This window comes from Chiloscyllium punctatum, chromosome 35 (genome assembly GCF_047496795.1).
Source record: "Chiloscyllium punctatum isolate Juve2018m chromosome 35, sChiPun1.3, whole genome shotgun sequence".
Lineage (NCBI taxonomy): Eukaryota > Metazoa > Chordata > Chondrichthyes > Orectolobiformes > Hemiscylliidae > Chiloscyllium > Chiloscyllium punctatum.
The window spans coordinates 7,309,849-7,323,444 of NC_092773.1; the positions used below are offsets into that span (position 1 = coordinate 7,309,849).

At 43.4% G+C, this 13,596-nt stretch overlaps 1 protein-coding gene across 2 annotated transcripts in view; it reads left to right on the forward strand.

The window, feature by feature from the left end:
• LOC140459608 (GDNF family receptor alpha-2-like) overlaps window positions 1-13,596 on the forward strand; it is a 312,836-nt gene that overhangs the window by 283,510 nt on the left and 15,730 nt on the right. For both annotated transcript variants that reach the window (XM_072553890.1, XM_072553891.1), the window contains exon 7: window positions 1,351-1,535. In XM_072553890.1, coding sequence (XP_072409991.1) covers window positions 1,351-1,535 — 185 coding nt within the window. The remainder of the gene's footprint in view (window positions 1-1,350; window positions 1,536-13,596) is intronic.

Below are 13,596 nucleotides of genomic sequence, written 5' to 3' on the forward strand. Positions count from 1 at the left end.
AGCTCTACCAGGTCCTTTAAAATTGAAAGTGGAATATTTTTCCCAGTGTCTTTATCAAAACGCAACTGCCTTAAAACGCAATGGCCTTGATATTGCTTGTAAAACTGGGTAATCAAGACAATGCTCGAACTGTGACCAAATTACTGTTTGGGTTTTAATATTGATTCTTTGCTCTTTGGAGTACACCAGACTACATAACCAAGTGTGAACAGAAGTCCTTCACAAAATATTTTCATCTGCAATACTTGGAGCCTTTGACTCATTGAAAGGTTTGCTGGCTGAAATCCTAACATAGTGCACATTTGCTCCTCATCCAACAACATGACTTTTTGATTAGATTCCCTACAGTGTGGAAACAGGCCCTTCAGCCCAACAGGTCCACACCGACCCACCAAAGAGTAATCTACCCAGACCCATTCCCCTGCCCTGTATTTACCTTTGACTAATGCAACTAACACTATGGGCAAGTTAGCATGACTACCTCACCTGACCTGCACATCTTTGGACTATGGAAGGAAACCGGAGCACCTGGGCAAAACCCACAGAGACATGGGGAGAATGTGCAAACTCCATACAGTTGCCCAAGTCAGGAATCAAACCCAGGTCCCTGGTGCTGTGAGGCAGCAGGGCGAACTACTGGGCCACCATGCCGTTCTATAAAATAATCATCTTGTTTCAAAATCTGTTCAGGGCCTCGCTGTATGTAATATTCCCCAGCTCTATAACTGAAATCATAGAATCATACAGGTGGACAGCACAGAAACAGACCATTCAGTCCAACTGGTCCATGATGACCAGATATCCAAAATTAATCGAGTTGCAGTTGCCAGCATTTGGCCTGTAGCCTTCTAAACCCTTTCTATTTATATACCCATCCAGATCCCTTTTAAATATTGTAATTGTATCAGTCTTCACCATTTCCTTTTGCAATGCATTCCATTCTCTGAGAACAGAGCCTTAATTTCCATTGCTCCATGATTGGTAGCTGTGCTTCAGCTGTCAGGACCCCAAGTTCTAGAACTTCCTCCATCTTACTCTCAACAATACATTCCTTCATTATGACACTCATTTAGACTTCTCTGTTTTGCCAGACTTGTCATGACTGGTTGCATAACCTCCGTTTTGCCCAGTATCGCACTCTAACAAGTTACACTCCTATAACGCACCCCACAACACATTACTACATGAAGAATGCCATACAAAATCAAGATTTAGATTCATGGATCACAAAAATGCCTTCCATCAGATAATGGACCACTGCATTTTAGTGTAACTTTATCAGATTCATATTCATGAAATAAGTTGACTAGACTAGTGAATGATTTTTTTTAAAATGCCTTTTTTCTGCAGGAAATGCAATGCAAGCTTTTGGCAATGGGACAGATGTGAATATGTGGAAACCCAGCTTCCCCACTCGAGCCACATCATTGCTGAAGACAGAGAATACGATCGAGAGTGCTCAGCCTTCTGATCACATCAAGGAGATTACCACGGCCGATGATGCTAACATTCTCACCATGTGTTCTGACTTGCAGGTACAGCATCATCTGAAAAATGTGTAAAGAAGCACAGCGAGACACCCTGTACTTGCACTGAGAGTAAAGGAAGGATCATTAAATGTGCTAAAGAGGCAACGTCCATGCAGGTTTGAGACAGGAGACAGCAAAGGGGCTTTTGCAATTAGCTCCAATGCACTCTAGCTTGCATTAAGGTTTCCTGCTGCTCAACTGTTTAGCTCTGCAAAGTTCAACTGATTGGACAGAAAGAATGGCTTTATTCCTTCTTGCAAGGTGGCTATTACTGTCAAGGATATTTAATTTGATTTGATTTGAATCATTATTAACACATGTCAGAAATACAGTGAAAAGTTTTGTTTTGCATACAATACAGGCAGATGATAACAGACAAAGACCCAAAGGTCATTGGGTGTTTGAACACAGCGAGGAATACAAAGTTACGGCTGCTATGAAAGTGTGCAAAAAGCAAGATCAATATTAGATTTGAAATTTGAAAGGTTCATTTAAAATTTGTCTTGCAAACGTTTCGTCCCCTGTCTAGGTGACATCCTCAGTGCTTGGGAGCCTCCTGTGAAGCGCTTCTGTGCTGTTTCCTGCGGTCGACCAGCTATCCTTAGTAGCCACACACACAGACGACAAGCAACATGAATTCGACTGGGACAACACTACCATTATAGGGCAAGCCAAACAGAGAACAGCCAGGGAATTCCTAGAGGCATGGCACTCATCCACAGACTCTATCAACAAACACATCGACCTGGACCCAATATACCGGCCACTACAGCAGACAGCTCAAACTGACAACCGGAAGCGGCAGAGACAGGCCACTATAAATGCCGGAAGAAACAGCACAGAAGCGCTTCACAGGAGGCTCCCAAGCACTGAGGATGTCACCTAGACAGGGGACGAAACGTTTGCAAAACAAATTCCCAGCTTGGTGAACAGAACCACAACAACGAGCACCCGAGCTACAAATCTTCTCCCAAACTTTCGTTCATTTAAAAGTCGAATAACAGCTGGTAAGAAGCTGTTCTTGAACTTGTTGGTATGTGTGCTTAAGCTGTTGTATCTTTTGCCTGACCACAGAGTTCGAAGAAATTATATTGGGGGGGTGGGTTCTTTATGATATTGACTGCCTTTCTGCAGCAACAAGTACAGATGGAGTCAGTGGATGCAAGGATGGGTTGCATGATAGCCTGGGCTATACTCACAACTTTCTGGAGTTTCTTATGGTTCTGGGCAAACCAGTTGCCATACCAGGCCGTGATGCATACCATGCATATTTCCATGGTGCATCTGTAAAAGTTGGTGAGGGTCTTTTTGGGCAAGCTGAATTTCCTTAGCCTCCTGAAGAAGAAGATACATTGTTGTGCCTTCTTGACCATCCCATCAATGTGCGTGGTCTTGGACAGATTATTGGTGATCATTACTCCTCGGAATTTGATGTGCTCAACCATCTCCATCTCAGCTCCATTGCTGTAGAGAGGGGCTTGTCTTCCTTCTTGCTTTCTAAAGTCAATGATCAGCTCTTCAGTTTTATTGATATTGGGTGAGATCTTTGTATGACATCACCAAGCAATCTATCTTGACATTGTTTGGTATCTGGCCTACAACGGTGGTGCCATCAGCGTACTTGACAATGGAATTCTGACAGAACTTGGCGACACAGTCATGAGTGTACAAGGAATACAGTGAGGCGGTTGAGTATGCACCCTTGCACAGTGCTGATGTTGAGGATTGTTGGGGAGGAGGAGTTGTTTAATTTCCCTGATTACAGTCTGTGGTTCAGGAAGTCAAAGATCCAATTGCAGAGGGAGGAGCAGAGACCAAGGTTTTGGAGTCTGACGATTAGTTTTGTTAGGATTGTAGTGTTGAAAGTATAGCTATAGTTCATAAGTAGAAGTCTGACATAGGTATCCTTATTATCGAGATGCTCCAGGGACAAGTGTAGGACGAGGGAAATGGTGTCTGCCGTGGACCTGTTGAGCCGGTAGGCAAATTGCAAGGGATCGGGGCAGGTTGGGAGGCTCGAGTGGATGTCAGCCATGACTAACCTCTTGAAACACTTCAGAACAATGGAAGTCAGAGTCACTGGGTGGTAGCCATCGAGGCACAGTGCACATGTTTTCTTTGGTACCGGGATGATGATGCTTTATTGAAGCAGGTTGGGACTTCAGACTGTGGCAAGGTGAGGTTAAAAATGTCAGTGAATAGCCAGCTGATCTGCGTAGGATCTGAGTGTACTGCCCGGGACTCCATCTGGGCCAGTTGTTTTCGCTGGGTTCACTCTCAGGAAGGCCTAACTGATGTCTGCAGTGGTGACTGAGGGACCAGGTACATCTGGGGCTGTTGGGGCAGGTGATATCATTTCAATGGCCTTTTCCTTGAATCAAGCATAAGAAGCATTAAGTGATTCTGGAAGAGATTAATTTTTTGTCTGCTATTCTGTTCTGATTCAATTTGTAGCCCCTTATGTCGTGTAGGACTTGCTGCAGATGGCAGGTATCCGTGTGGTTAGTTTGGGTCCCTAATGTACTCTGGTCTTGCCTCTCGGCATCTCTAGGTTTCTTGGGAAGGTTGTATCTGGAATACCTATCAAGGACATATACAGGGGAACCTTGATTATCCGAACGTGATGGGCGGATCATCGATTAAATGCCTTTCCTCTGGGGCTCGGAGTTTTTTAAGTCTGCTCCTCGTTCAGGAGACTGCAGCAGCAAACAGTGCGCAAGGCCCTGCCCTCAACAAAACCCCACCCCCTACCCCGTGAAACACTAACCCCCATCCCCAACCCCATGCAACACCGCACCCCCCCCGCCCCCAACTCCATGCAACACTACCCTTCGCCTGGTCCCCGACCCCCAACAGTGCCCCCCGCAACACCGCCGCTCCCCCCCCCCCCCCCCCCCCCGGCTCCCAACACCCCCCACCCCCAATCCAATGCAACACTGCCCCCCACCCGCCCCCAACCCTGTACACACCTGCCCCTGGACTGAACGCCAACAAGACTGCTGCAGTTGCCTTTATGGGGTAAGTCTCCAAATAGCGCGCACACACAGAGCCACAGCCACAGCCTCAGATCTTTTTACTGCAACCTTTTGACAGGTTGCACCTTTGCCCTGTACAAGAAAATGGTGGAGAGATTATCGGGGGAAGGAGGGTTTACAGTTCACTCCTGTGTAGAACTCCAGGGAAAGTGTGGGGAGAGAGAGAGGGTGGGCAGACAGTCATTTGGAGAAGTGCCTGTTTAATCACTGTAAACAAAATATGCGATCGCTGTTGGAAAAATGTCTTTGATGTAATGTTTCCATCGGTACCTCGAGATCTCCTTCAGATAATCCGATTTTCGGATAATTGGTATTCGGATAATCGAGGTTCCTCTGTATTATTGCCCATCCCTAACTGCTCTTCAGAAGGTGCCACCTTTAATCTTATGGTGAGGTTGCTCCTTGGGAGTTGTCAGGGAGTCAAATTCAGAATTTTTGACTAAGCTATATGAAGAAAGATTAACAGAATCATGGAATAATACAAGAGACCATTTGGCCATAATCCTGGTGCTGGTTCTTTCAAAGAGTGAGTCAATCAGTCTCACACCCCGACTACTCCCACAACCTTACAAAAAATGTTTCCTTCAAATTACATATCCTAAGTTCTTTTGAAAGGCATTGTTGAATCAGAATGCAATATGGTGGAATCAGCTTGTCCTTAGCTTGTGTGCAGAAGTAGACCGTACTGCTTGTCAAATCTGCTCCTCCATTCAGTACAATGATGGCTGAACTTCAGCTTCAACTCCACTTTCCCACACACTTCCCATATCCCTGTTTCCCTGATAGATTAAAAAAAAAGCCTGATGTGTACACAATGGTGGAGAAGTGTATACATAAATGTCTAGGTCAAGAATTCCAAAACCTCACAAGCCTTTGTGTAAAGTTTTTTTTAACTTCTCAGGTTTACATAATTGACTCCTTCGCCTGATCATGTACCAAGCACGCCCCTCCCCTCAAACCTCGTGTTTTAGATTCCATCACAGCAGAAATAACCTCTTACCCTCGACCCTGTCAAACAAAATTTCAGAATTATTGACATTTTGGTAATATTGCCTCCATTTCTTCCAAATTCCAGAGAATATGGAACCAATTTATTCAAAATATCATAATTGGATAACCCCCTTACCCATGGAGCATTAGCATCAGGGAATTAGCTCAATTGATAGACCTCACACTTGGCATGTGAGAGGTAGTGGGAGTAATGCTTACATTCTCCACTTCCCTGGTGGTCTGGTGGTTAGGATTCAGCACTCTAACCTCTGTGAATTAGGCTCCATTCCCGGTTCGGGAAGTGAGGGCAGCATGATGGCTCAGTCATTCGCACTGCTGCCCCACAGTGCCAGGGACTTAGATTTGATTCCACCCTCAGGCGACTATCTGTGTGGAGTCTGTACATTCTCCCTGTGTCTATGTACTTTTCCTCTGGCTGTTTTGGTTTACTCCCCACAGTCAAAAGATGTGCAGATTAGGTGAATTAGCCATGTGAAATGCAAGGTTTCATAATTGGATGAGGGTGGAGTTGGTCTGGTTGGGATGCTTTTCATAGGGACATTATAGATTCAATGCACCGAATGGCCTGCTTCTGCACTGTAGGGAGTCTATGAATTTTAGCACTTCTGAGATAGGTACAGTTGGGATAGCAACAAGGCAAACAGTCAGGGCAGGCAGGAAAAAGCAGAGAACAAGGTGGAACTGATAAATTAAACTGAATTTACTTTAATGCAAGAGGTGTAACAGGGAAGACAGATGAACACAGGGCATGGTAAGGAATATGGGACTGGGATATCATTGCAATTACAGAAATATAGCACAGGGATGGACAACAATGGCAGCTTAATGTTACAGGATATGAGTGCCATAGGAAGGACAGAAAAGGGAGCAAAAGTGGAGGAGGAGTGATAAGGGATAACATTATGGCTGTAGTTAGGGAAGATATTCCTGGGAATACATCCAGGGAAGTTATTTGCACGGAACTGAGAAATAAGAAAGGGATGATCATCAGATTGGAATTGTATTCTTGACCCCACCTAGCAGTCAGCAGGAAATTGAGAAACAGATTTCTAAGGAGATCTTAGTAATGTCCAAGAATAATGGGGTGGTTATGGTTGGGGGTTTTTAACTTTCCAAACATAGACTGGGACTGCCATAGCGTTAAGGGTTTAAATGGAAAGGAATTTAAGCTTGTACAGGAACATTTTCTGATTTAACATATGGATGTATCTGTCAGAGAAGGTGTAAAACTTGACCTACGCTTGGGAAAGAAAACAGGGAAGTGACTGAGGTGTCAGTGGGGGCACACCTTTGGGGCCGAACACCATAAGTTTATAAGTTTTAATACAGTGGAAAAGGTGAGACCGGATCTCAAAATTAAAGTTCTAAATTGGAGAAAAGCCAATTTTGACAGTATGAGGTAAGACTTTCAAAAGTTGATTGGGGTTGGATGTTCACAGGTAAAGGGATGACTGGAAAATGGGAAGCCTTTAAAAATGAGATAAACTGAGCCCAGAGATGGTACATTCCTGTTTGGGTGAAAGGCAAGGCTGGGGTTTTGAGCAAGGAAAAGAAAGAAGCATCCGTTGGGTATAGACAGCAGAGATCGAGTGAATCCTTAGACGAGTGTAAAGGCAGTCGGAGTACATTGAAGAGGGAAATCAGGAGGGCAAAAAGGGGACATGAGCTAGCTTTGGCAAATAGGGTTATGGAGAATTCAGGACAAAAGGGTAACTTGGAAGAGAATAGGGCCCCTCAAAGATCAGCAAGGCAGCCTACGGGTGGAACTGCAGGAGATGGGGGAGATACTAAATGAGTATTTTGCATCAATGTTTACTGTGGAAAAGGACATGGAGGATAAATAATGTGGGGAAATAGATGGTGGCATCTTGAAAATGGAATAAGTGCTGGATGTCTTGAAATGCATAAAGGTGGATAAATCCCTTGGACCTGATCAGGTGTACCCGAGAACGCTGTGGGAAGCTCGGAAAATGATTGCTGGGCCCCTTGCTGAGACATGTGTATCATTGATATCACAGGAAGACTGGAGGTTGGCTAATGTGATGATACTATTTACGAAAGATGATAAGGAAAAGCCAGGGAACTGTAGAATGGTGAGCCTGACATTAGTGGCAACCACGTTGTTGGAGAGAATCCTAAAGGAAAAGATGTACATGTATTTGGATAGGCTAGATTAGGCAGTGTCAACATGGCTTTGTGCGTAGGAAATCATGTCTCACTGACTTGATTGAGTTTTTTGAAGACGGAACAAAGAGGAGTGATGAGGGTAGAGTGTTGGACGTGATTTATATGGACGTTAGTAAGGGATTCGACAACGCTCCTCATGATAGACTGGTTAGCCAAGTTAAATTGCACAGAATACAGGGAGAACTTGCCATTTGGATACAGAACTGACTCAAAGGTAGAAGATAGAGAGTGGTGGAGGAGAGCTGTTATTCAGACTGGACACCTGTGACCAGTGGTGTGCCACAAGGATTGGTGCTGGGTCCACTGCTTTTCATCGTTTATATAATTTGGATTTCAAAACAGGAGGGTAGTTAGTAAGCTTGCTGACGACATCAGAATGGGAGGTGCAGGAGACAGCGAAGAAGGCTACCTTAGAGTACAATGGGATCTCGATCAGATGAGGAGTGGCAGATGGAGTTTCACTGAAATAAATGCGAGGTCCTGCACTTTGGAAACTTATACACTTAACGGGAAGGTCCTGAAAAGTGTTGCTGCATAAAGAGAGCAGGTTCATAGTTCCTTGAAACTGGAGTCACAGGTAGATAGGACAGTGAAGAAGGCACTTGGTACGCTTGCCTTTATTGGTCAGTGCATTGAGTACAGGAGGTGGGAGGTCATGTTGCGGCTGTACAGGACACTGGTTAGGCCACTTGTGGAATATTGCATGCAATTCTGGTCTCCCTCATAGGAAGGATGTTGTAAAATGTGAAAGGATTCAAAAAACATATACAAGGCTGATGCCATGGTTGGAGGGTTTGTGCTTTAGGGAGAGGCTGAATAGGCTGGGGCTGTTTTCCCTGGAGTCTCAGAGGCTGAGGGGTGACCTTACAGAGGTTTATAAAATCATGAGGGCATAGATAGGTTAAATAGACAAGGTGTTTTCCCTGGATAGGGGAGTTCAGAACTAGACGGGATAGGTTTAGGGTGAGAGGGGAGAGACTTAAAAGAGACCTAAGGAACAACTTTATCACTCAAAGGGTGATGCTTTTATGGAATGTGCTACCACAGGAAATGGTGGAGGCTGGAAAAATTACAACATTTAAAAGGCATTTGGATGGGTATATGAATAGGAAGGGATTAGAGGGATATGGGTCAATTGCTGGCAAATGGGACTAGGTTAATTTAGGATAACAGGTTGGTGTGGACGAATTGTACAAGAGGGTCTGTTCATGTGCTATACATCTCTATGACTGTAAACATAGAGATGAAAACTGTACAAAGTATTCTTCATGTATTTTCGTAAGGCCCTGTACAATTCTAACACCATTTCTCTATTTTTGTACTCCAATCTCTGTGTATTAAAGGCAAAATAAGAGTTGCCTGCACTCATTGTGCAATCTCATAATTTAAAGATGAACTTTAAATAAAGCATTGATAGAGAATGTGATGAAGGGCTTATGCCCGAAATGTCAATTCTCCTGCTTCTTGGATACTGCCTGATCTGCTGCGCTTTTCCAACACCACACTCTCAACACATAAAGCACTGATAGACAGCCAGGGGCTGTAGACATCTACATGAGCATCAGGCTGGGCTTCATGGATAGGAGAAAGGAAGTCACATGAAGGGGCAGAGGAATCCCATTTTTAGACGTGCCAGTTCCCAGTGCCGTCCTATGATCTCTGATGGCAATTGTTCTTGGTGCAAACATAGCTTTTACATAACTGGCTGATAAATCATCTACTGGTTCTTCTGGCAACTGACTGAACATATAAAATAACTTAGAAATATTACATTTTCTTGTATTCATAGTTTAGAAATAAGGCAATCATCTGAAGAAGCCTATACTCATGTTCATGTCTTGTGCTGGGGACTTGGCGAACCAAGTGAATTATGCTCCATAGGTGCTTGTCAATTATTCACAGATAATTTAATGATAATTGTAGATGTAAGATTTGTCTATAATCATCACCAGGGGCAAACAATCAAACCAATCAAAGGGCTCAGAGAATTGAAGAAGTTGAGTTGAAGTTTTTAGTTAAAATGAACTAAAGCAAATGTTGGAAAACTCAACAGGTCTGACAGCATCTGTGATGGAAAAACCGTTAATACTTTGGGCCTGCATAATTCTTTTCTTTGAGTTCTTCTTCTTGAGTTCTGAAGCAGAGTCTGGCCAAACTCAAATGCAATTTCTATTTCTATTTCCACAGATGTTGTGGTTGTGTTCGCTGAGCTGGGAATTTGTGTTGCAGACGTTCCGTCCCCTGTCTAGGTGACATCCTCAGTGCTTGAGAGCCTCCTGTGAAGCGCTTCTGTGATCTTTCCTCCGGCATTTATGGTGGTATAAAAACCACTATAAATGCTGGAGAAAAGATCACAGAAGCGCTTCACAGGAGGCTCCCAAGCACTGAGGATGTCACCTAGACAGGGGACGAAACGTCTGCAACACAAGTTCCCAGCTCGGCGAACATAACCACAACAACGAGCACCCAAGCTACAAACTGTTGCACAAAACTTTCTACAGATGTTGCCAGGCTTGCTAAATTTCTCCAGCATTCTGTTATTTGTTTCTGATATCCTGCATCAACAATACTTTGCTTTTATTCTGCCATTCTTACCTGGTCTGATCTACATAACTTCAGACTTACAGAGCTGTGGTTCACTCTAAAACAGAGATTTTCAACTGGTGTGCCCTGGCCAAGTGAGAAATGTGCTGTGAAATTCTCAGAGAGCAGCACTGCTTCCTTAAGACTTCCAATACCACGCATGTGCACAGATTCGAAACCACATGTGCGTGGGCATTCATCACTGGAGATGCGCAGAAGATAGAAAATCGGATCATTATGCAGCCTGCCAGCACACATGCAGACACAAACATTTGGTGTGACCATGATCAAGGATCATATCTCCGGGACGTGCATGCACAGTCAAGAGGCGCAGAATTATTGAAGTGGCTTGCCTGCCTGGACACATTTCCACATTAGCACAGATTTTAGAAGTCTTACAATGGATTCTACAAAAAATTGGAAAACGCTCTTGTCAAAAAGAGGCGACTCCTCTGTTCATTCAGAAGATTAAATATCTGATCTTGAAGAAAAAAATAGGAAGAACTGTGGAGAGATAGCACAATGAGGGCTTTCTGGCCTTTGGATTTTCATGGACAGGAAATGCCGCTTGTCCCCTAACAGAATATCTCATCTGCAGACAGAATTTGGCAAATAGTTGAGTTGAGCAAATTTTGAAAATGTGTTTGCGTTCGTCGATGAAGAGAGTGTATTTTCTTCCAATGGATTTGAAACATTAATGCTTTAAATTTTTCTCCAGCTTCTTGTATGGACTATGTTGCAAACCTCTCTAATAAGGCAATAATAGTTATAAATGCAAATAAATGTTACAATTATGAGGAATCACATCAGGTGAGAAAAGTGGGTGTGTTGTGGAATTGCTTGTCTCGTTGAAGGGTGCCTGATACTGCAAAGGTTTGGAGTCACTGCTTTGAACTGCTCTTTCCTGGAAACTGTGGATTGACAGTAAATCCTAATCCAGCCTGCAACACCCAAATCCCATGAATAACACAAAAAGCAACTGGTGGGTTTGCATTTGTTCTATTTTCTGTGTACAGCATATTCTTTGGTCACTTTCCACATTGCTGGTTTGGTGCCTGTGTTGTAGCTGTCGTGGAACTGCTTGTCTGTGGGCATGACAAATTCTCAAACACAAATCTCCAATATCAATGCCCAGTGTTGTCAGGATCCACAGCCTTTGTCATATCCAGCTCCTTCAGCTATTTCTTGATTTCATGATCCATGATGTTGGAAGCCAGTGAGGGATCAGATCTGGAGAAAGCTGAGATGGATCAGCCACTCAGCTTTTCTGGTTGAACATTGCTGCAAACATTGTATTTTGCACTCAGGTACTGGGCTCCCCCTTCATTTAATTGTCCACCACCACCACAGTTGCAGAGCTGAGATCTGATTCAATGATTGTGGATTCATTTCACTCCACTTATCACATTATCTTATGTGACTGCCATCTTCTTACAAGTTGCATGCAAAGAGCCCTCTGTTATAATTTTACTGGGTTGACACCTTGTTTACAGGTTTACCTGCTGCTGCCCTCCTGTCATCTTCATTGAATCCTGGTTGATCTTCCAGCTTGATGGCAAGAATAGTATGAGGAGTATGTCAAATGATGAGGTTACAGATTCTGTTAAAGTCAGTTCTGCTGCTGTTGATAGGCAACAGCTCCACATAGATTTGTTTCAATCTGCAATATAAGTATGAAGTCTACTTTATTTAGCATGGTGCTAGTGTCACATGTCCTGATGGGGGCTATCTTATCATAATAATGAAAATCTGTATCCACAATGACTATACAATGGTCACTCCTGCGGATGTAATGACAGACTTCTGCAACTGTAACAGGGTAATGATGAGGATGAGGTCAACTAAGTTTTTCTTTCATGTGGATTCTCTCAAGACCTGCTGTAGATCCAATCTGGCAGCTGTGTACTTTGGGACTTAAGCAGCTGGTTACTCAGTCACTCTTATTACCAGACATTGAAGTTTCCATACAGAGTACATTCTGCACCCTTGCCACCCTCAGTGCTTGCTCAGCAGAACTGCTTCAATACCTGAAGGATTTGGAAGTTGGACGGGTTAAACAGAACTGCTCCATAACCTGAAGGGTCTGGAGGTTGAGGGGCAGATGGCACTCCAGAAGGTTTCCCAGCCTTGGTTCAACCTGATGCTATTAGACTTCACAGCATCCAGCCATATTGAATGAAAAGGTGAATCAACCAAGCATATTTACTAAATAATCATTATAAGTTAAAACTTGCTCTGTGAAGGTGTAGAATTTGTTAACATGCAACTTGTACTATGAAAGGATAAGTGTATACTAGTCTCGATCCGATAATACACATCAGGCAAAGAAAAACAGAAAAGTTGACTTTCTCGACAAAGGTTCACTGAAAAAGAACACTTCGAGCCAATAAGCCTTTGTTCCTTGTGGTAAAATACTAAGGTTTTAGAGGCTCAGATGACTGTTGAGTTGATGTTCTGGCATGCAAAGACTGATGCTGTTGACCATGAATTCCCACTGAAGTCCTTTGCAAACACAAACTCTTGCACAGGCTTCTCAAGTAAAAGCAGCTGGCCCAGCATTCATATATACAATGGATCCACAAAAAGGGTTGCTTTCCAGAAATAGTAGAGCTGAGTTGGGAAAATTCTTCCTTTCGTCAGGCCTCTTGCCAACCGTCTCTCAATATCCAAACCAGAAACTGGAACCATTCAATCAAAAACATAGCTCAGTGGTCTCCAGTAAATGAGCAATTATCACAAGACATGTGACTGCTAAGGAATTCACGTTCTCATGTCCTTTCATTGACCTCTTCAAACATAACAACCCAGAAATTCACAAAGCTACAAATTCAAATCCAGAAAAAAATATAAAATGTGAGGCATTGCTAATAGCCCGACCTCTCCACTGACCTTCTAACTGTGCAATACTCCCTCAATTTGGATCTTCTGAACGTGCTGCACTCAATACTCACCCATCAATAATTAGCCTTCTTCTCAGTACTGATCATCACCTATACAGTATTGAGCTGGTTGGGTATTTAGAATAATTTGGCTCTTTTTATTCTTGGTGATGTCCACACAAAAGCAAGTTACTTAAAGTCAATGTCAAGCCTTGTCATTGTGCAACCTGAAGTCAAAACTGTTAGTTTGGGATTATTATTGCTAACCCTGCTGCATCTGGAAACACTGGTGTTATCATAGATGCGAGGTGTAACTTTTCAGTGAACAGGTTCTATAAATAGAAGACTTTTCAACTGCAGTGTGTTTCTGGC